The 22669-nt window shown below is 33.4% G+C and overlaps 1 protein-coding gene across 1 annotated transcript; it reads right to left on the bottom strand.

Annotated features, from left to right (window-relative positions):
- Positions 1–7546: 7546 nt before the first annotated feature.
- LOC141692205 (uncharacterized) lies at positions 7547–12507 on the bottom strand. Its single transcript, XM_074496936.1, has 7 exons — positions 12295–12507; positions 11468–11539; positions 10214–10303; positions 8926–9030; positions 8299–8489; positions 8017–8089; positions 7547–7663 (listed from the first exon to the last, which is right to left on the bottom strand). The coding sequence occupies exons 1-7, from the start codon at positions 12505–12507 to the stop codon at positions 7547–7549; spliced, it is 861 nt and encodes a 286-aa protein (XP_074353037.1).
- Between the last annotated feature and the right edge of the window lie 10162 nt (positions 12508–22669).

Raw genomic sequence — 22669 nt, 5'->3', positions numbered from 1 at the left:
TCACCACACAAATGTCTATGAGAACATACATCCTTCATAATAAAGCAAGCATAGTATGTACCGATCTTTGCGGATTATTAATTACCAGTTGGTAATCCTACGACCAGGAACTATTTAAGTTTAGAGTTATCATCTTTTAGGTCTCATTATTATGATCTCAACACAATCCATAAAAAGCTTTACTCTAAACTGTGGTATATCTTATTTAAACATTTAAATAGATAGAGCCCGCAATAAAAATAAAACAAGCCTTTTATTAATATCAATGAAATCAAAACATATTACATAAAAGTTATTCCTAAATCCTCATACATAATTGGACTTAGGACATATCTCTTTCAGCTACTGCTGCTGTCAAAGCTAGCAGACTCTATCGGGAGTTGAATGCACAAACTGTCAAGCATCTGGTAAGTTACTGGATTGTTGTACTTTCCTAGACTTGAATTGCTAACTTTAATCATGATCCTTTATCTTTTCAAGCATCTTGTTCCACTCGAAGTGCTAGATATTTACAGATGCTCTATTCTTATACTGCAGGATAAGCTTCATGACTATATTGGGGTGATGTTGGCAATTAACAATGCATTTTCTGACCGCGCGAATGCTTTGTTGACGGTGCAAACTCTTTTATCCGAACTGGCCTCCTTGAATGTAAGGATTGAAAAACTTGAAGCTGCTTCATCAAAGATTTTTTGTGGTGAATTCGGAAAATAGATGAGTTGAAAGAAAATGTAAGAGTAACAGAGGAAGCTAAAACCTGTGCAGTCAAAGAATATGAACGGATCAAGGTAACATGTTCTTCCTTCTAGTGCATGTATTACCCGAACACTTCAGAAATTTTAGTGACACCAGTTATCCATAAATTCTTTAACTAGTTTTTGAGCTGAGATAATATATTCTTTAAGTAGTTTTTTCTTCATCCAATAACAATCATTATGAAAAACTGAATACAATAGGAGGGTCTTGCACTAAGAAAAATAGTTAATTGTGTGTGTCCTTAAGTGGATATTAGAACTATTTCTTCAATTGCTTTATAAAGTAAATGTGCATAAGCTTTGCCCTTGCTTGAGTTATGCTGACAAATTAAACATAGAACAATTATTCATTCTGTTGAATTGGATCTTGATATTCTTATAAACGAGGACTTAATTTTTTACCAAACAAAATATAGTTAACCCTACATAGTCACTCAGACTTATTGCTTAGTATGTAGCATAATAAGCAACGAAGAGTTAAGCACCTCAGATTTTTAGAAGCAAGCAAGAAAACAGAATAGGATGAAGTACTTAGAAAAAGTATACAAAGTAATTAACACAGAAGGAGCATAAATGTGCAACACTGGGTATATAATAGAAGCGAAGTCGGTCATGAGCAATGGGATCACCACAATCAATCCGAGTAATCGTTATTTAGAAACACTGAATATAAGTTCTAGGGTCTATTATTTGATTGTGGCTACCAGACTGTGGTGGTATGTTATGGATGTTACTGCTAGCGACATGGGAACGTAGAGTATATCCGTGCAATCCCTTAACCACTTTTCATGGTTCTATTCAATTAGATAACAAGGCCACATGGGTTACATGAAGCTTCCTATCTATACTATGACATTATTATTAATTCTTATTCTAAACTGTATATTTGTGTTGTATTTGCAGTACTTGCCTATTACCATCGACGTCGGCACAAATAACCAAAAGTTGCTGGATGATGAGTTCATTATTGGGCTCAAACAAAAGAGGGCAACTGGGCAGGTACTTTTTATCTTCTCTTATGTAATTCATAGGTATAATTACTTGCGGTCTACAACTAAAAACTAATTTTGTATGCATTCACTTGCATCAAGGAATTTACCGAGCTTCTTGTCTACTGTTAAGCAGAACTATGGAGAGAAAATCCTCATACAGGTCTGTTTGCAGTTTCAAACATTTAAGTAGATAATGGATTTTTATATGTTATAAATTCTAATCATTTGACATTGATTCTCAGCTTGAAGATCAATCTTATGGTTGATTAATAGTGATTAATAGTGATTTATAAGTTTTCAAGGTCAATCTGACAGTTATCACGAGTTGATCGGGATTCCGCACCATACTAAACGCCTAGCACCAGATGAAGTGGCCATGCTTGTGGTAGGTTGAGTGTTTTTGAAAAGTATATGCACTAAAATGTGTAAACTTTATGTCCTCTTATTACTTCTGTAAAGGCTTACCTAATGTTGTTTTATAATTTAAAAGACAAGTTTGAAAGCCCTGTCTGGAGCAGTTTCTTACATAGATTCTGATCACCATAAAATGCTTCTTTCTTCTGTAAGTAATAGTGCATTAATATTTTTGCTCATTTCTTTTTCCATTATTTTTTTTCGGATTTTAGTTTTTTGGTTGTTAAAGAAAGTTTGTTACCTTCAGATAAGTGGCATGAGCTTGTGGAACTATGGTCCAGATGTGATGGATGTATTGGTTGAGTTGGTTGTTGCTTTGATATCATTGCTTGTTCTTATCGAGGATTAGTTTTCCTTTTACTACATTATAGGCTGCAGTGAGCGGAAAATACCTCTATCTATGCTTGGATATGCTTGTAAGAAATTTTGTGCCGCCTTTATCTTTCCTTAGGCTATTACAACAGCCACATGGTCTTGCAAAAAAGGAGCAAGTTCTTTGTCGTGTGCATGTTGCTTTAAAGGAAATTGCTGATTTAGTTCCCCTCGCACCACTGAGATTGGAAAAAGTAATCAAGGAGAGGATGCCCCACAGATCCTCAAAGCAACCTTGGATTGTAAGTTTACTTCATCTGCTTCTCGTCTTTTTGGGGACATGCTCCTCTGTAACCTTGGCTGGAAGTAAATTTTTTATGCATGTCTATGTAGACTATATAGCACATTATCAATTTGTTAAATATAAATTTAGAATGAATTTTGTTTGGTCTAGTTGCAAGTTGTTTCAAGTAATTTGATTAAAGGAAATGTCGGGGCCTATATTGACTCCAAAAAAATTTACCTTTTGAGTCCAGTTGCTTTTATGGTTGTATTTAGCTCTTTGTTTTAGTCTCTCTTGGCAGATAAATCATAAATCTTTTACGCTTTGTACACTATCTGTTTTGCGTCTTTTTGGGGCAAATGCTCAATCTGTTCCTAGGTAGAAGTACATTTTTTGATGCATGTTTTTATAGCCCATAGCTCGTAATAAATTCTAAAAATGAAATTATTGACTTTATTGGTTGGGTTTAATTGCGTTGTGTTAAATAAGTAGTAAATTAATAATGGGAAGTTTAAGGCCCCAATTAATACCATAATATTGAGTGATTGACCTGTTAAGTCAAACTGCTTTCATTAATTAAGTTTAAGGCCCAAATCTTGTTATTGTTATTCTATTCATTTTTATTTTCTAGGCTAAAGCTCCATTTAGCTTCCTTGCATCAACATCGCCTTAGGGTCTATTTTTAAAAGGTTTTTATTCGAAGATGTACCACGGTTTCAGTGATCAAGAGGAAAACGGTACTATAGTTATTCAAGGCACTCAAGGCGCAACTTCTTAGTGACTTAGTTCTTTGGTATCTTTGTTCATTTGAAGAAAGATTTGATGTACTTTTGGTATTTTAAATTTAGAATTGGGCGTATGTATTTTAGTATTTTTTGTATGTTTAAAACTTGTTGGATTCCTGATATGGTTGTTTTTGTTGGATGCCACTTATGGCAGGTATCATGTAAAAATAGACAAATTATGGCCAAATTTTTATGTTTTCTAGTGTTGCATATTCTATGTTGCATATTGCTTTTCACTGTGTTACATTTGATTATAATACTGTTGCAATTTAAAAAATGGTGTTGCATAATGTGGTATATACTGACGCAATTGAATGAAAATAGTGTTACATATGCATCAAAATGGTGTTGCATAAACAATATGGGCCCCACATATGACGTGGAATAAGGGCCCCACTGCTGACGTGACATTGTGGGCCCCCACATGCTGATGTGGCAGGATGAGACCCAGCTGACGTGGCGTGCTGACGTGGCATGCTGATGTGGCTCAAGGGACCCCCTGTTGCTGACATGGCATCTGATGTGTCAGTTTCCACGTAGGAACAAGTGTACTATCCTGTCAGGTCTAATGCAACACTTTCTGTTGTTGCCAATAGGTGATTTACTGTTGCAAAATCCACCTGATGCAATACTTTCAAGTGTTGCACAAAATGTTGCATTAGGTGTCTACGACCACTTCCACATTGGCAACCCCTCCTTGGTGTTGCATATTACCTTATGCAACACCATTTGGGCCTTATGCAACTGTATAGTAGGGGTTGCCTATGTGCACTTATGACGTAGTGATTACTCTAATGACTAAAATTTAGGTACATAGGTGTTTACAAGTTAGCAACCATTTCCCTACGACCAAATCTTTAAAAAATCAAGAATTTACATAATTAATTATCTTTTACTTTGATATTAATTTGTTGCTTTGCAAACGCTCCCACTATGAAACAAGGTTCGATTTTCAATTTGGATAACAGTGAGAACAAATGAGTTGTGTTACCCACTTCTCTTCTAGCGGATCTGCATAACATCCCAAATTATGTACATGTTGCAACAAAGAAGGCAATGTCTTACGTTCCCTAACCCCTTACAAATACGCCTATATTATAATTGTTTATGGTTTATTGCAGGACTTTCATTTTGGGTTCGAGAAATTTAAACATGTTTGCTATCCATTTGAGCATCTCAAGGATAATGAGATACCGGAATTTTGGAAAATAACGAGATCGCAAGTTGGTAGAGTTCTTTTCTCAAAAAAATGATGAAGTCAGAAAGTATGAGCTTTTAGGTCTGAAATGCTACTTTCAGGTAGATACTCATAATAATCCATCTAGCCCTTAAGTGCATTGGTTTTTGAGTTGCTTATTGATATGGTTGTGTACATTGACGATGGTAATTTTGACAAAGAAATGCAGCCTATATTTTTATGATGTTTATGAGTTTCTTTCAAGATTTAATGTGATAGTATATATAAAATTGTAGCCTGGGCATTAAAGAGGAGATGTAAGTCCCCATCTATAACTACATTTTAATTTCACGTTATTGACGTACATGGTTGTTCCAATATATTCTAGATAATTGAATTACATGGATGACTGACTAATTTTCAAATTAATTGTTTTATGCTAAAAAAAACTGGGAAGTAATATTAGTCATCTCAATTTCAATATAAGATTTTTATATATTAAATAATTTTTTTTAGCAAAACACATGCTCAGATCCAGTCATATTTTATTATTTTAATATTAAAGTATGATCAATTTTTTCTTTGTCTAAAATCATGTTGATATCTGCTATTTACAAAACAAAATTAATTCTAAAAATGTGCACATATGGATTATATATGGAGTTCTAACTTCTCTTATTACACTTGGATGATGCAAAATGTCTATTGTAATTTAAGTACTAAATTTATTCAACATTTATTTAGATAGGTTAAATTATATGTGCTTGATAAATTATATTTAGAGCAATGAAAGAGTAAACATATATAAAAATGATGTATGCATAATCTTATTATAAGTAGTATTTTTTTTGAAAGGATAAAGAAATGTTAGTTGGAAAAAAGATGTATGATTTAAATTGAAAGAAGGCATGTTTTAAGAATTTATCAAGTATCATATTGGAACATCTGACAAAAAAAAGTATAAAATTAAAATATAAAGTACCATTGTACCACTTCTAATGTGTATAACTCCTTAAAATTTCAGGTACACTCATCAACTCTTCAATTGTATGTTATATTTTTGTAACATTATTTTTAGCGACTCTTTTAGTTTTAGAAATCTTAATTTTCAACAAAATTGCTGCAAATAATATTTTTTATTTTTATTTTTAAATAGTTTCTCTGAACAGCCGCCAAGCCCGGTATATTTACCTAGTTACATTATGAACAATTTGCACATCCTCGTCTTTTTTCAATATTCATCCCTCTTACAATTACAAGTTACAACCTTTCTTTTGTATTGAAGTTTGTTAACAAATATATTGTTTGTATTCCCTTCAACCAAATAGAACAATAGTGTATGAACTGTGTGGTGTCAAGCAGTTATACAATAGCCGTTTCGGTTCAGGGAATGTTGAGTTTTTTTCAAAGAGAATTCACGTTTAGGACTTTATTTCATAAGACAAGCAAGCTATATTCTAAGACAGTTGAGAGCTTCTCATTTTCATTCATGACAGAAATAGTGGCATTTTGCTTCTACCTACAATGTCAAAGGGAAGATAGCTTTAACCTGTCCCGGCCAAAATAAACGAAATGTAGTGTTATATATTTAAACACACAGACACACACAGACATGGAGAGGGAGGGAGGGAGAATAGTTTGTACTTTGTGATAACTCCGACGCCGTGCCTGGACCAGAGGGGGTTTGAGCCCCGCGGCACCTCTGGTGTGAGAGTAATAACTCGCTTTTGGATGATAAAGGTAGAAATATAAGGTGGTTGTGTATGTGTGAGTGCAAAAGAGAGTGATAAACCCGCTCTGTAAAAACTTCTTGCCTATGTTAACATAATGTAAAATATATTATACATATGTCATACATTAAATAACTTTATGCAGCAATTTTTAGCATTATAACAGTTTAATATGCAATTTTTTTGGTTGTTATATATGCCATTTTAACTTCAATTTTCAATGTTTTCAGTCTAGTACCAAGCACACAGATAGTTTCTTCGAGCATATAGACAATTGTACCGGTATGTATGATCAGTGTTAAAATTTTATGCAGAGGCATAATAAACAATCAACAGCTCAATGTCTTTCTTTTTAGCTTCCAGTTGTAGAAACTTGAAGTTCATATCAACAAATTGCACAATTTAAACTAGAGATTTTTCTTCCCATCTACTCGTTAGCCGCCAATTTTGTTTTTATAAGGTTGATGATGCGCACACAGCAATATGTGAATGAAGATTCTAGTGTATTTGCGCAAACTGGAAAAATAGAAGACAGAGATAGCTAGAAAAAGATGCACAGGTCTTGATGTCTCAAATGTAACTGCTATTTTACATGCTTGAGACCGAAAGTTTGATGCAAATAAACGAATTTTTGTTTCTTGACATCTCAAGTCCTCAATAGATGGTTTTAGTTTAGAAAATCTCAACATATTGTTTATAAATCATAAAGAAATTTATTAATGGTAATAATATTTTATGTACTTTATCTAACATAACAATATTTTTTCATGATCTCAATCATCAGATTTCAGAGAGAGCGTTGATAATAGTGACACTCGATGAGTTCATGCCTGTAATTCAAGAAGATGACTGTAGCAAATAAAAAGAAATGGGTAAAAGGAGAAAACTAAACACCAAAATATCATCAGCTAACCACATGAATCAGCTGGATAGGGGCATTTTTAATTGTTTATCAAGTATTATTTTGCAACTTGGAGATATAATTGTTCTACAAAAAATATTGTTAACATCATAGCTAAAATTAAAAGGTTTCTGAGATCTACGAGAGAATTCTTAATTTCCCTTGTATAAGGGAAGGAAAGAGCTAGCAAATATCAGCTAGCGATCAAGATGTGAGGAACCTGCAACATCACCAACCGCTTCTGCATTTGGCCCGCATCCCATCGATAGCTTTCGAAACAAATCTTGTAAATTTTTTAAGGTTATAGGGCGTGCCTGCATAATATGTATAGAAAATTAGATATTAGATAAGAACATTTAAGATATATCAGTGTGTGTACTTGTGACTCTGTCCTCGGGACAAAAACTCATGTAAAAAATTATGTAATATTCAAAACGAGGAGTCGTGTATCTAGAAGTATTGATGTCGGTTTTGTTGTGCAACTAGAGATGCCCATAGAAGTTGCTGAGGCATACACAATTGCAAATACTGTGTGCCTCCAGTATTTATGCGTAATATAGATACTTTTTTTTATAAACTTGGATTTTGGTAGTGAAATATGCTGTTTTGTGCCAGAATAGAGTCCACATTTTTACATGTATATAAGAGATCATCTGGATGGACTTACACGAAGGGCTTCAATATATGGGGCAGTCGTCAGTATTGGCGGAATGAAGCTTCTCAGGAGGAGACAACCCCTGCTGCATTCGAATCACATCAAATTATGTTTGTTAAGTACAACAACCAGACCGCCCCAAGGGACATAAAACCACTCTCAAGCTATCCGGTGCTTGGTCAGAGACATTTTTTACACAAGTTCTAAATCAATAATACAATAAGTATAGGAACGATATAACAATAGAAACACACAACAGCTTGGAAGATATGCTTACAAAGGTTGCTGGCTAACCTTGGATCATCGGACAGTATGACATAACATTGAATAATATTCTTCAAAACTGTAGTAGACGGTTCATCCTGCATCTTTTCAATTACGTCATTAAAAACCTTCATGATTGCACACAACCGGTTTGCAGGCTCACAGCAATACTGTAGTCCCTGCTCTTGCATCATTATTCTTGACATTATCCAAGATGCAGTCTGTATAGCCATATACAAGTGTTCAGAGTGAGTTTAAAGAGCCAATTAACTATGGGTGTCGATCTATTTATATTTTGATGGTGTACCGGAATTGTTTCAGAATTATTTGCTCAGGTTCTTACTAGGACGATCAAGTCTATGCCATGCAATATAAACCTTATGATTTATATATGGCTGGGTACTAATGTTCATCAACACCAAAATATTAGATGTTCATCAAGTCGACTTGATATGTATTAATACGAAACATGGAGTATTAACTAAAAATCTCTTTTTCAATAAACATCTAGCAGAAACACTAGAAAGGGAGATTAATTTGAAATTTTTAGTAACCAGATTACATACTCTGTACTGTCTTACATGTAAGGTGATATATTGCAGTAAAAAATGCTTAGAAGCAAAAGAATGTTGAGTTCAAATTTTAATGGACACTTACTGATTGTGAAAGTTCGTTTCCATATTCTATGGATTTTAGACACAAAGGGAAGAGTCCTGATTCAAGCAAACAGTGAACAGCAACCTTTGTCGAAGGGTCGCCAACCTGCATAGTAGAGAAGATTCAGATGATATTTGGAGTAGAACCTTATAGGCATATCAGATCATATTAAAGCAAATTGATATGCAATCTGGTAAGAAATAATGGACATTTTCTTGAACTATGGTTCTGATTAAGCTAATTCATCTCAAGATTGCATTCAATTCAGAGCTGAAACTTGAAAGGGCAGGTAGCAACTAGCAATGAGAAAATACTTCCATGCAAGGTTACTGGTGCTTAGCTGTTTTAATAATTCAAATGGCTTAAAGTATAAAAAATTGAAGGTATCATGTATTGATTTAGAGTGGAATTGTGCCTCCTTCAGAAGACCACCAATGACCCCCAAGCTCATTAGCCTTAGGTACTGGAATGGCTTGCTCGTTTCTTCAGTCTCCAAGAAAGGGTACAGGTAACAATGTATCTGAACTGCAAGGACAAAAGTAAGTTAATACAAGTCTGTCTACGATTAACCTTATCTAGCTCCTTAATTATCCTATTCAAATCAGTTAATAACAATATTTGAATAAGTTTGCAAAATCCTCATCCCAGAATATATGTAACAAACTTGTAACTTCAACTGAATCCCTGATTTTACCTCAGTGTCCTGTTTCTTTGGTGTTCACATAAACAAATTATACCAGCTTGAAATATAAAGTGAATGCATTTATATATCAAAACACGTCAAGTTCGACAATATCATGTGTAGTCTTTAAGTAGCAATATCAGACAGCAAGAAATCAGCAAAAGTTATAGAATGAAATTAGCTTATATCATTTGGTGAGAAAAAGCTATAACTATGTTATAGCTTATAGTCTCCAACTATGTTGAAGAAGACTAATCATGTAAATACTGAATACATTAACAGAAACCAGTCACATAGCTTTCAGAAAGTTTAGAAAAATACCATTAAGGAACTGCATCTTCGTTTGAGGGTGAGTGGCCAAACACTGCATTCAATAGAAAATACACTTTGATATTAGAGTTGCATATATAATTTTTAAGTTCATAGAGTACCAGCTATGGCTCCTGCATAAGTAAAAATAAATTTGATGTATATAGATAATAAATTTGATAAGTAAAAATAAATTTGATAAGAAAAAAGTTTGAAAATTAGGAAATCGAACATATAAAGCAAATACATTACAAAGTTAATACCACTAGAAAAGGAAATTCAAGGAGCGGAAATGACCTCAAACAAAACAAGTACATCACAAACTTTACTTGAATCTTTCATAGTAAGTTTCTCAGGTGTTAACGACTTGTATATAGATAATACTTCCTGCAATAAAGAAGATAATTCCATTAATCACCAACTGTAAAACACAACATTCTCATTTGAATAGATAGAATAGCATATACAAACCACAAGGCTGAGCTTGTCAAACAAAGTAGTAAATCATTTAAATGATTCCAATGACCATCATGTGCGGATTTCATAAATTGTATCAAGTTCTGATTGAGATGTGATGCAACTTGATCTTAAGGGTAGGACTTCTCTAAGACGTGTGACATAAAAGTTGCAGAACTTCCTTACAATGCCTATTTTCCAGATTTTTGGGTTTCAAAATTTTCAAATTTCCAAAATATTTGAGATCTCCGCAAATCTTCTCATTAGTTCAATGAAAGATTTCTTCGGCAACTGACAAGCAAGGATACGGGTGCAAAAGTGCTGGGTGCGTGGACAAAAATCTAATAAATAAATATAATAACATGGGAATTCGGGTGCGGGGGACACTACATATAGAAATATAGATTTTCTCTAGATTTCATGTTACAGATATTCAATCTTGTTAAAAAACCACAAACTATAAGCAAATTTAATCAAATGCATAATTTATTGATTTAAAAACATAAAATACAGGTAAAATATTTTAACTTATGCAAAAATGAACACCAGCATAATACGTTTGTATTTACTAACAAAAACTGATACTTAATTTTAGGAAAGTAGGAGGTTAACAGAAATTTTGATTACAAATTGTGGTGAAAGAATCAAAATTAGGATTCAGGAAGAATCCCCTATCCGATGAGGGGATGTGCATGTCATAGTATCGGACACAAGGATCAAGGGATTCACAAACAAGTATAATCATTTCAAAAGACAAGAAAGAATAAGGATCATTAATCATGAAATATTGATTAAATACTATATAACTGGGGGACTCCGGACTTGAGAAGATCAAATATAACAATGTAACCTAGATACTGCCATTTTGGTTTAGTAGTCCACTTCAGTATTAAGATCTGAGGAAGAAACTCAAATCAAAACAGGGAACTTTTATTGTTAAACTTTTATTGTTAAACTTTTATTGTTAATGTTAACCAAAATTAGAAGTTAATAAAAAGAATTCACGACATGATATAAACTTAAGCAAATATTAAAACAAATAAATTTAGTTTGATCAATGCAAAGCATTTAGTAGACCCAAGTCATTGTGCATACCGATAGGAGTAAGAAAACCGTACTGATTGACCGCCAAATGTGGAGGGCCAAATCTTGAATTCTTCCCTGTTTCTGTATTGATAAATCACATGTGAGAAATGAAATATACTATATCACCCAATAGACATTAGAACATAGAGTGTAAGTAATTTGACTCTGCACTTTAAACTTCTAACAAGCAAACTTAAATGATACTATACAGTCATTTAGGCGAGTCAAGATCATCATTTCTCTTCACAGACTTATTGTTCTAAATAAAATGTAAAACTACAAAATATCGAAAGAATCCACGTAAAAGTGACATTTCGTGCATACAAAGATATATATTTGCACATTCCGATTGAAGAGATACTTTCATAAATCAGACTGATTACAAATAAATATCGATCTATGTTTGTGTATGAACCACGTAAAGAATGAAATCAAACGAATGAGTATATCTGGTTTACATAATCCCTGGTCGATTAAACCAGACTTTATGAAAATGAAATGACCAGCATAGACATCATAAAATCATGACAAGGCCACAATTTAACTTGTATTTCAACATATGAATGCATAATTTAAACTCTTTAAAAACTCAGATCTATTATCAATTACTTCTAATCAAGACACACAAATATAAAAGATAACTCTAATCATAATTAATCATCAATCATTTCTTAAACAAGCTTAAACACAAAAAATGCATCCAATCATGTATTAAAAACATCATTTATGAATTTACAATTACAGATCAATTTATTTCCACCTAACAACATACACAAACAAACAAAAATGTACATAAAACAAACAAAAATCTTCATAAATGAAGAAAAATGATGGACCTTAATCTGAGTAAGAGATGAAATGGCCTTTTCGCGATGCTCAGGTTCTCGAAGCAACACAACCAAGTCCTCTACACTAGCAGAAGGCCAATCAATAGCTTTGCTAGCACCATCACAGGGACCATTGTTGTTAGCAGGTGCACCACCATTCGACATAACACTGTTGTCACCTTGTATCGGATCAGGATAAAGAGAGTCAGGGAGATTCAACATTGTTTCAGACAAAAACCCTAGATATGAACTGAACAAGATGGCTGCTGCTGTTATGTTGTGTAGGAAAAGAACACTGAACTAAAGATGCGGCAATATATTGGAGGCTGTAGGAATGAATATTTTTTTGGGCACTGCTGTGTACCTAGGATTGGGTGCTGGACGTATCCTTTTTGCAGTTATTTGGAAACTGACCAATTGTTTTATTACACGTGGTCACAGGAAAAACAATTTCTAGGGGACGTTAGCGGTTCATGTTATTGGGCCTAAACCCACACTTTACATACCTCATCCTTACCTTTTACCTGTAAATTTGTGATTAAATATTTGTAAGATTTTTCATGTTTTGCATCAAATAATTTGGGGTAGTTTGAGAAAAGAAAATTGTTATGCTATATAAATAAGGTTGCACAAAAATTTTAAAATCTAGGAGCAATCTTATACATGTATAAATTTATACCAATTGTTGTTTGTACCAGCAGGGTAATTAATAAACAATAATTGGAAAATATGATTTTTTAAATAACTTATATAAGTTAAATCGTACATGATGGTAATAATATAATTTCAACAGACATATATTTCAAGATACGTAATGATATTTGATCGTATTCGTGACTTAAATAAACTCCAGTATTTTACAGTTAATTTAACGTTAAAATCAAATTTATTCCAACCAACTTCTAACAATCAATTAATAACTTTAGAAACGGCTATAAAGTTTATACATGGTATAAATATTTAAAAAATGAAGTTTTTTTAAAATTTGAAACCTAAATGATATGTTGTTTTAAAAATTTGCAGATTTTAATGAGAATTTCTAATTCAAGATCTCCAAGTAATACTAATATATGGAAAAAATTTAAAAATTGTAGTAATTATTATTTATTCAAACAAAGTAATTAATAAATTATAATGTTCTTAATCACCTATGGAAGTAAAGTCGTTAATGATAATATTTACGTTAATTTTTCAAAATATATAAAAGTGCGATTTCAATGACATTTTGATTGTATTTCATGACATAAATGGAATCTATTATTTTGCCTTAAAATTTATGTAAAAGATAAATTTATTCCAGTTAATTTCAGCTATCAATAGTTACAATAATTTTGGAAACAACCGTAAAAAATTTAGGTTTAACGGATATATATTTTGAACTATACTAACATGTTTAATAAATTCGCAGATTCGAACCATGAGTTTCCAATCAAAATTTGATGAATCCAACACATTATGTGAGGATTCTATTCAAATATTTCAAAAATCAATTAGTGTAGTACTTTGTATAGGATTAATGGTGGATTGATGGGTCTAATCGAGAATTTTAGAATATTACTTTTTATCATTAATTTACAATATTACTTTTTATCAAATATATTGATATAAATGGATCGACATATTTAATTTGGATTTCAATTTTAAAAATCTTTGACTTGTGTGTTATTCAATAATAAATTCTTTTTATTTTAGTAATTGGCAGTTCATAATCCACTTTTATTTTTCTTTTTGCGATTTCAGTCTACATTATTTTCTCTGTCAACTTGCACCCCATAAAATTAATTTCTCTTCTATTTGCACCCCGTTAATGACTTTCCATCCAAGATAACCGTTAACTTTAACGGAAGTGGGGACATTTCAGTAAATTACTAATGAAAATAGAAGAAAATAAAGTAAATGAAGAAGTCTCTTGGTGTTGAAATTTGTAGTGGCTTGAAGAGCTGTCTGAGTTTGTTGAATGATGTGAAAGAGAGTTGATTTGAAATGGTGCTCATCACAGTCTTTGCTAAACATCTAAGATGGAGTGTTTGTAGTTGAGCTATGGCCTGCTTCTCCCCCTGTGTGCATGAAATCTTCTTCATCATCATCTTCATCCCCAAACTCCTCAGAACCACCAGCTGGATAGTCAAATTCATCACCAGCTGTGAAGGGCATGGTAGTGATTGCATCCTTGGCCCTTTGCATAGAAGCAGTTGTGTGCACCAAGTTGATAAATCTCTCAGAAGCCACATTGTCCTGTTCAGCTAGAACTTCATAAGCTGGAACATGGTGAGTAAATGCCTCAGCTTTAAAAGAAACAGAGTCTAAGACAGCTTGATAATCTTGCTGAAATAGCTATTTCTTTTCAGCCTCATTGACATCCCTTAACTCACTAACAATGGGATCTTCCCATTCTTCTGTAACTACTTTTCTCTCATAATCTCTCTTTTCTTACATCAAGGGCTCCCCTTGGCTTCCCACCCTCACACCCTCACCTTCACCTACTAAGGCGGGACTCCACTCACTCACTTTCGCCAAGCTGGAAGAAATACCTTGCATATTTTCACTCTTTTCCTCTCCTTTTGCCTGAGAGCAACTCAGCCTCTCACTATGTTCACTCCCTTTCCTCAATCCTAAGAGTGATTGTACAACTACTAAATCAGGAATTCAATTTTACCTGGTTTATTAACAGGTATTTAAAGTGCTTGTATAGCGGGGAAGGATCTGTCATCGATATTCCACTTCAGTGCCTTTTTTACTTTTTAAAAACCCGTTATAAACATTAATGAACGAGAGACTTAAAGTTGTAGTTCATGTGCAATTTTTGATATTATTCCACCAATTATCGTATCATAATCTTTAATTTTTTTGGATTGTTATCTCTTGTGTATGGTGTGCTCTCATGGATCTACAACATTAATGGACGATGAGCTTTTTTGAGTTTCAAGTGGAGGTGAACATATCTCTCATGCCATCCATCTCAAGGATCAATGATTTCTCCCTTTATTTCTTCCTATTACTTTTATATTTGTCGTATTTTTTCTCCTTTCATCTTCTCTTTTCATGTAATTTAGATTTTAGCCTTTACAATATGTTCTCCTGAAGGCATGTACATAATATTAACTAAGATGAGCTTTTCTGAGTCTTTTGCACGCTAGGAACCAGGTGATTGATTTATATCTTGGATCAGAGTTACAAAATATGTAAAGTACAAAGTGATTATTAAAGTAGGGTCTATTTATCAAGCTTCAGGTTGGATAGCGATCGCATTCTTAGCTAATCCTCCCATAGGTAAAAAAGTTTTAGGCATCATCATCTTATCGGTCATGAACATTCACTACGCCATAAGTGCGCATAGGCAACGGTTTTTATCCAGCGTTGCACAAAAAGCGTTGCATTATCTAAAAAATTTTCTGTTTATTGCAATATAGTGGTGAAAGCGTTGCATTACATTGAAGCTACCATTGCTAATAACTGTTAGTGTTGCGCAGCGTGTAATAGTAGAGGTCATAGCGTTGGATTAGATATTTTTTTTTATTTAATAAATGCTGACGTGGAAAATAAATCTGAGGTGGCGTGCTGGGGACCCACGGGTGCTAACGTGGCATGTTGACGTGTCATGCCACGTCAGCATTTTGGGACCCCACATATGGGGCCCATTGGTGACGTGTAACGCTGAAGTGGCATGCCACGGCAGCATGCTGACATGGGATTAGTGGGACCCACATGGGGGCCCAAAATGCTGACGTGGCATGCTGACGTGGCACATAGTGGGGCCCACTTGCTGACGTGGCACTTCAGGCGTTGTATTTGCTTTCTGGTGTTGCAGTAGGTTATTTAGTGTTGCGTTAGTTATTGTACTATTCTTAAAATTTATTTGTTATATTCATGTTATAATTTTTTTTAAATAATTTTTAATTGATCCAACCGTACAAATTTTGTTTCCTACTAGTTTTAGAGATGTGTAATTTTTTTTTAAAAAAATAAATTTTATATCACGTGCTTTTTTAATAGTCAAACCCCGGTGCACACGGGTTCACATTACGTAGTCTTGTTCCGGGTGGTGATTCTAATTTTTTAAAATTTTTGTTCAACGATCCAACCGTACGGATGATGAGACCTACTAATTTTAGAGATGTCTAAATGTTTTTTAAGAAAATTAAATTTATATCGTATGTTTTTATAATAGTCAAATTACGGTCAACACGGGTTCCTATAACCAAGACTTGTCCCGAGTGGTGATTCTATTTTCTTAAAATTCTTGTTCAACGATCCAACCGTACAGATGATGTTACCTTCTAATTTTAGAGATGTTTAATTTTTTTTTAAAAAATTTAGATTTTATATCACGTGCTTTTTTAATAGTCAAATTACGGTCAACACGGGTTGCTGTTACCTAGTATTGTCCCGAGTGATTATTCTATTTTTTTAAAATTCTTGTTCAACGATCCAACCGTACGGATGATATTACCTACTTATTTTAAAAATGTGTAATTTTTTTTAAAAATTTAGATTTTATAGCGTGTGTTTTTATAATAGTCAAATTACGGTTAACACGAGTTCCTATAACCAAGTCTTGTCCCGAGTGGTGATTCTATTTTTTTTAAAATTCTTGTTCAACGATTCAACCGTACGGATGATATTACCTACTAATTTTTAAGCTGTGTAATTTTTTTTAAAAAAAATAGATTTTATATCGTGTGTTTTTATAATAGTCAAATTACGGTCAACACGGGTTCCATGTAGAATCTTGTCCCGAATGATTTCTATTTTTTTTAAAATTCTTGTTCGACAATTCAATTATACAAATAATTGTTCCGATTAATTTTATCATTGTCGTGTTATTTTGACATATATTTTACATTAGTTATATAATTTTCTTATAATATTTAAAATTGTAAATATTTAATAAAAAACTAAAAAAATAATTAAATGATGTTGAGACACAAATCTGCACACTTTCCCAGGCCAAAAAATTGGGCGGCTATTTCCCCCCTTAACAAAAATTCACTCTTTCTCTCTAAATCTGAGTTGATACTCGAAAATTAAAATAATATTTAAATAATTTACAGAAAAGCAACAAGATATTTATCAAAATAATTAAGAAATTATGATTGTAAAGACTTAATTAAGTCAAGGCCCAGCCCGTTAACAGACAAGCCCTAAAAATTTATCATTTTTATATAAAACCCTAACAAACATAAATCATTAGCAGTCGCCGCCTCGTCTTTCAACCCTTTTCTTCACTCAGATCTTCACACCCCTTCTCACCTCCACCATCCGCTCCTCCGCTCACCTTCTTATTATATTCTCCTACACATCTCGATCCGAGATGTGTAGAAATAATCGAGAAATCAACAACCTAATCCGTACAACACGTTTCTTGAACCGCCTTCGTATGCTGAAGCAATATTTCGATCGTTCGATGGAGAAGATAGCAACGGAGGAAGTGGAGTCAACGGTCATGATTTGTTCGCAACTTCGACTTCACATTCCGGAGCGAAGTGTGTGCGAATCACGGTTTTGCACAATATCTAGATAATCTAAGGATAATATCTAACACTCCTCCAGGGCAATATCTAGATAATCTAGATAATCTAAGGATAATCCAGGGCAATATCTAGATTAATATTTCGATATTAAATAAATTCCAGTATTTTGCAGTTAATTTAACGTTAAAATCAAATTTATTCCAACCAACTTCTAACAATCAATTAATAACTTTAGAAACGGCTATAAAGTTTATACATTGTATAAATATTTAAAAAGTGAAGTTTTTTTAAAATTTGAAACCTAAATGATATGTTGTTTTAAAAATTTGCAGATTTTAATGAGAAATTCTAATTCAAGATCTCCAAGTAATACTAATATATGGAAAAAATTTAAAAATTGTAGTAATTATTATTTATTCAAACAAAGTAATTAATAAATTATAATGTTCTTAATCACCTATGGAAGTAAAGTCGTTAATGATAATATTTACGTTAATTTTTCAAAATATATAAAAGTGCGATTTCAATGACATTTTGATTGTATTTTATGACATAAATAGAATCTATTATTTTGCCTTAAAATTTATGTAAAAGATAAATTTCAGTTAATTTCAGCTATCAATAGTTACAATAATTTTGGAAACAACCGTAAAAAATTTAGGTTTAACGGATATAAATTTTGAACTATACTAACATGTTTAATAAATTCGCAGATTCGAACCATGAGTTTCCAATCAAAATTTGATGAATCCAACACATTATGTGAGGATTCTATTCAAATATTTCAAAAATCAATTAGTGTAGTACTTTGTATAGGATTAATGGTGGATTGATGGGTCTAATCGAGAATTTTAGAATATTACTTTTTATCATTAATTTACAATATTACTTTTTATCAAATATATTGATATAAATGGATCGACATATTTAATTTGGATTTCAATTTTAAAAATCTTTGACTTGTGTGTTATTCAATAATAAATTCTTTTTATTTTAGTAATTGGCAGTTCATAATCCACTTTTATTTTTCTTTTTGCGATTTCAGTCTACATTATTTTCTCTGTCAACTTGCACCCCATAAAATTAATTTCTCTTCTATTTGCACCCCGTTAATGACTTTCCATCCAAGATAACCGTTAACTTTAACGGAAGTGGGGACATTTCAGTAAATTACTAATGAAAATAGAAGAAAATAAAGTAAATGAAGAAGTCTCTTGGTGTTGGAATTTGTAGTGGCTTGAAGAGCTGTCTGAGTTTGTTGAATGATGTGAAAGAGAGTTGATTTGAAATGGTGCTCATCACAGTCTTTGCTAAACATCTAAGATGGAGTGTTTGTAGTTGAGCTATGGCCTGCTTCTCCCCCTGTGTGCATGAAATCTTCTTCATCATCATCTTCATCCCCAAACTCCTCAGAACCACCAGCTGGATAGTCAAATTCATCACCAGCTGTGAAGGGCATGGTAGTGATTGCATCCTTGGCCCTTTGCATAGAAGCAGTTGTGTGCACCAAGTTGATAATTCTCTCAGAAGCCACATTGTCCTGTTCAGCTAGAACTTCATAAGCTGGAACATGGTGAGTAAATGCCTCAGCTTTAAAAGAAACAGAGTCTAAGACAGCTTGATAATCTTGCTGAAATAGCTATTTCTTTTCAGCCTCATTGACATCCCTTAACTCACTAACAATGGGATCTTCCCATTCTTCTGTAACTACTTTTCTCTCATAATCTCTCTTTTCTTACATCAAGGGCTCCCCTTGGCTTCCCACCCTCACACCCTCACCTTCACCTACTAAGGCGGGACTCCACTCACTCACTTTCGCCAAGCTGGAAGAAATATCTTGCATATTTTCACTCTTTTCCTCTCCTTTTGCCTGAGAGCAACTCAGCCTCTCACTATGTTCACTCCCTTTCCTCAATCCTAAGAGTGATTGTACAACTACTAAATTAGGAATTCAATTTTACCTGGTTTATTAACAGGTATTTAAAGTGCTTGCATAGCGGGGAAGGATCTGTCATCGATATTCCACTTCAGTGCCTTTTTTACTTTTTAAAAACCCGTTATAAACATTAATGAACGAGAGACTTAAAGTTGTAGTTCATGTGCAATTTTTGATATTATTCCACCAATTATCGTATCATAATCTTTAATTTTTTTGGATTGTTATCTCTTGTGTATGGTGTGCTCTCATGGATCTACAACATTAATGGACGATGAGCTTTTTTGAGTTTCAAGTGGAGGTGAACATATCTCTCATGCCATCCATCTCAAGGATCAATGATTTCTCCCTTTATTTCTTCCTATTACTTTTATATTTGTCGTATTTTTTCTCCTTTCATCTTCTCTTTTCATGTAATTTAGATTTTAGCCTTTACAATATGTTCTCCTGAAGGCATGTACATAATATTAACTAAGATGAGCTTTTCTGAGTCTTTTGCACGCTAGGAACCAGGTGATTGATTTATATCTTGGATCAGAGTTACAAAATATGTAAAGTACAAAGTGATTATTAAAGTAGGGTCTATTTATCAAGCTTCAGGTTGGATAGCGATCGCATTCTTAGCTAATCCTCCCATAGGTAAAAAAGTTTTAGGCATCATCATCTTATCGGTCATGAACATTCACTACGCCATAAGTGCGCATAGGCAACGGTTTTTATCCAGCGTTGCACAAAAAGCGTTGCATTATCTACAAAATTTTCTGTTTATTGCAATATAGTGGTGAAAGCGTTGCATTACATTGAAGCTACCATTGCTAATAACTGTTAGTGTTGCGCAGCGTGTAACAGTAGAGGTCATAGCGTTGTATTAGATATTTTTTTTTATTTAATAAATGCTGACGTGGAAAATAAATCTGAGGTGGCGTGCTGGGGACCCACGGGTGCTAACGTGGCATGTTGACGTGTCATGCCACGTCAGCATTTTGGGACCCCACATATGGGGCCCATTGGTGACGTGTAACGCTGAAGTGGCATGCCACGGCAGCATGCTGACATGGGATTAGTGGGACCCACATGGGGGCCCAAAATGCTGACGTGGCATGCTGACGTGGCACATAGTGGGGCCCACTTGCTGACGTGGCACTTCAGGCGTTGTATTTGCTTTCTGGTGTTGCAGTAGGTTATTTAGTGTTGCGTTAGTTATTGTACTATTCTTAAAATTTATTTGTTATATTCATGTTATAATTTTTTTTAAATAATTTTTAATTGGTCCAACCGTACAAATTTTGTTTCCTACTAGTTTTAGAGATGTGTAATTTTTTTTTAAAAAATAAATTTTATATCACGTGCTTTTTTAATAGTCAAACCCCGGTGCACACGGGTTCACATTACGTAGTCTTGTTCCGGGTGGTGATTCTAATTTTTTTAAATTTTTGTTCAACGATCCAACAGTACGGATGATGAGACCTACTAATTTTAGAGATGTCTAAATGTTTTTTAAAAAAATTAAATTTTATATCGTATGTTTTTATAATAGTCAAATTACGGTCAACACGGGTTCCTATAACCAAGACTTGTCCCGAGTGGTGATTCTATTTTCTTAAAATTCTTGTTCAACGATCTAACCGTACAGATGATGTTACCTTCTAATTTTAGAGATGTTTAATTTTTTTTAAAAAAATTTAGATTTTATATCACGTGCTTTTTTAATAGTCAAATTACGGTCAACACGGGTTGCTGTTACCTAGTATTGTCCCGAGTGATTATTCTATTTTTTTTAAAATTCTTGTTCAACGATCCAACCGTACGGATGATATTACCTACTTATTTTAAAAATGTGTAATTTTTTTTAAAAATTTAGATTTTATAGCGTGTGTTTTTATAATAGTCAAATTACGGTCAACACGAGTTCCTATAACCAAGTCTTGTCCCGAGTGGTGATTCTATTTTTTTTAAAATTCTTGTTCAACGATCCAACCGTACGGATGATATTACCTACTAATTTTTAAGCTGTGTAATTTTTTTTAAAAAAATAGATTTTATATCGTGTGTTTTTATAATAGTCAAATTACGGTCAACACGGGTTCCATGTATATTCTTGTCCCGAATGATTTCTATTTTTTTTTAAATTTTTGTTCGACAATTCAATTATACAAATAATTGTTCCGATTAATTTTATCATTGTCGTGTTATTTTGACATATATTTTACATTAGTTATACAATTTTCTTATAATATTTAAAATTGTAAATATTTAATAAAAAACTAAAAAAATAATTAAATGATGTTGAGACACAAATCTGCACACTTTCCCAGGCCAAAAATTTGGGCGGCTATTTCCCCCCTTAACAAAAAATCACTCTTTCTCTCTAAATCTGAGCTGATACTAAAAAATTAAAATAATATTTAAATAATTTACAGAAAAGCAACAAGATATTTATCAAAATAATTAAGAAATTATGATTGTAAAGACTTAATTAAGTCAAGGCCCAGCCCGTTAACAGACAAGCCCTAAAAATTTATCATTTTTATATAAAACCCTAACAAACATAAATCATTAGCAGTGGCCGCCTCGTCTTTCAACCCCTCTCTTCACTCAGATCTTCACACCCCTTCTCACCTCCACCATCCTCTCCTCCGCTCACCTTCTTATTATATTCTCCTACACATCTCGATCCGAGATGTGTAGAAATAATCGAGAAATCAACAACCTAATCCGTACAACACGTTTCTTGAACCGCCTTCGTATGCTGAAGCAATATTTCGATCGTTCGATGGAGAAGATAGCAACGGAGGAAGTGGAGTCAACGGTCATGATTTGTTCGCAACTTCGACTTCACATTCCGGAGCGAAGTGTGTGCGAATCACGGTTTCGGATCCTCAGAAGGAGCAAGACGTGTCGAAAGGGAAGTTGCCGTTGGTGAGGACCACGGATGTGGCGATGTGGCGTCGAGAATGTTGGATGGTGCGGTGAAGTT

Source organism: Apium graveolens, chromosome 10, assembly GCF_009905375.1.
Source record: "Apium graveolens cultivar Ventura chromosome 10, ASM990537v1, whole genome shotgun sequence".
Lineage (NCBI taxonomy): Eukaryota > Viridiplantae > Streptophyta > Magnoliopsida > Apiales > Apiaceae > Apium > Apium graveolens.
This window is presented reverse-complemented; position numbering and strand designations above follow the sequence as displayed.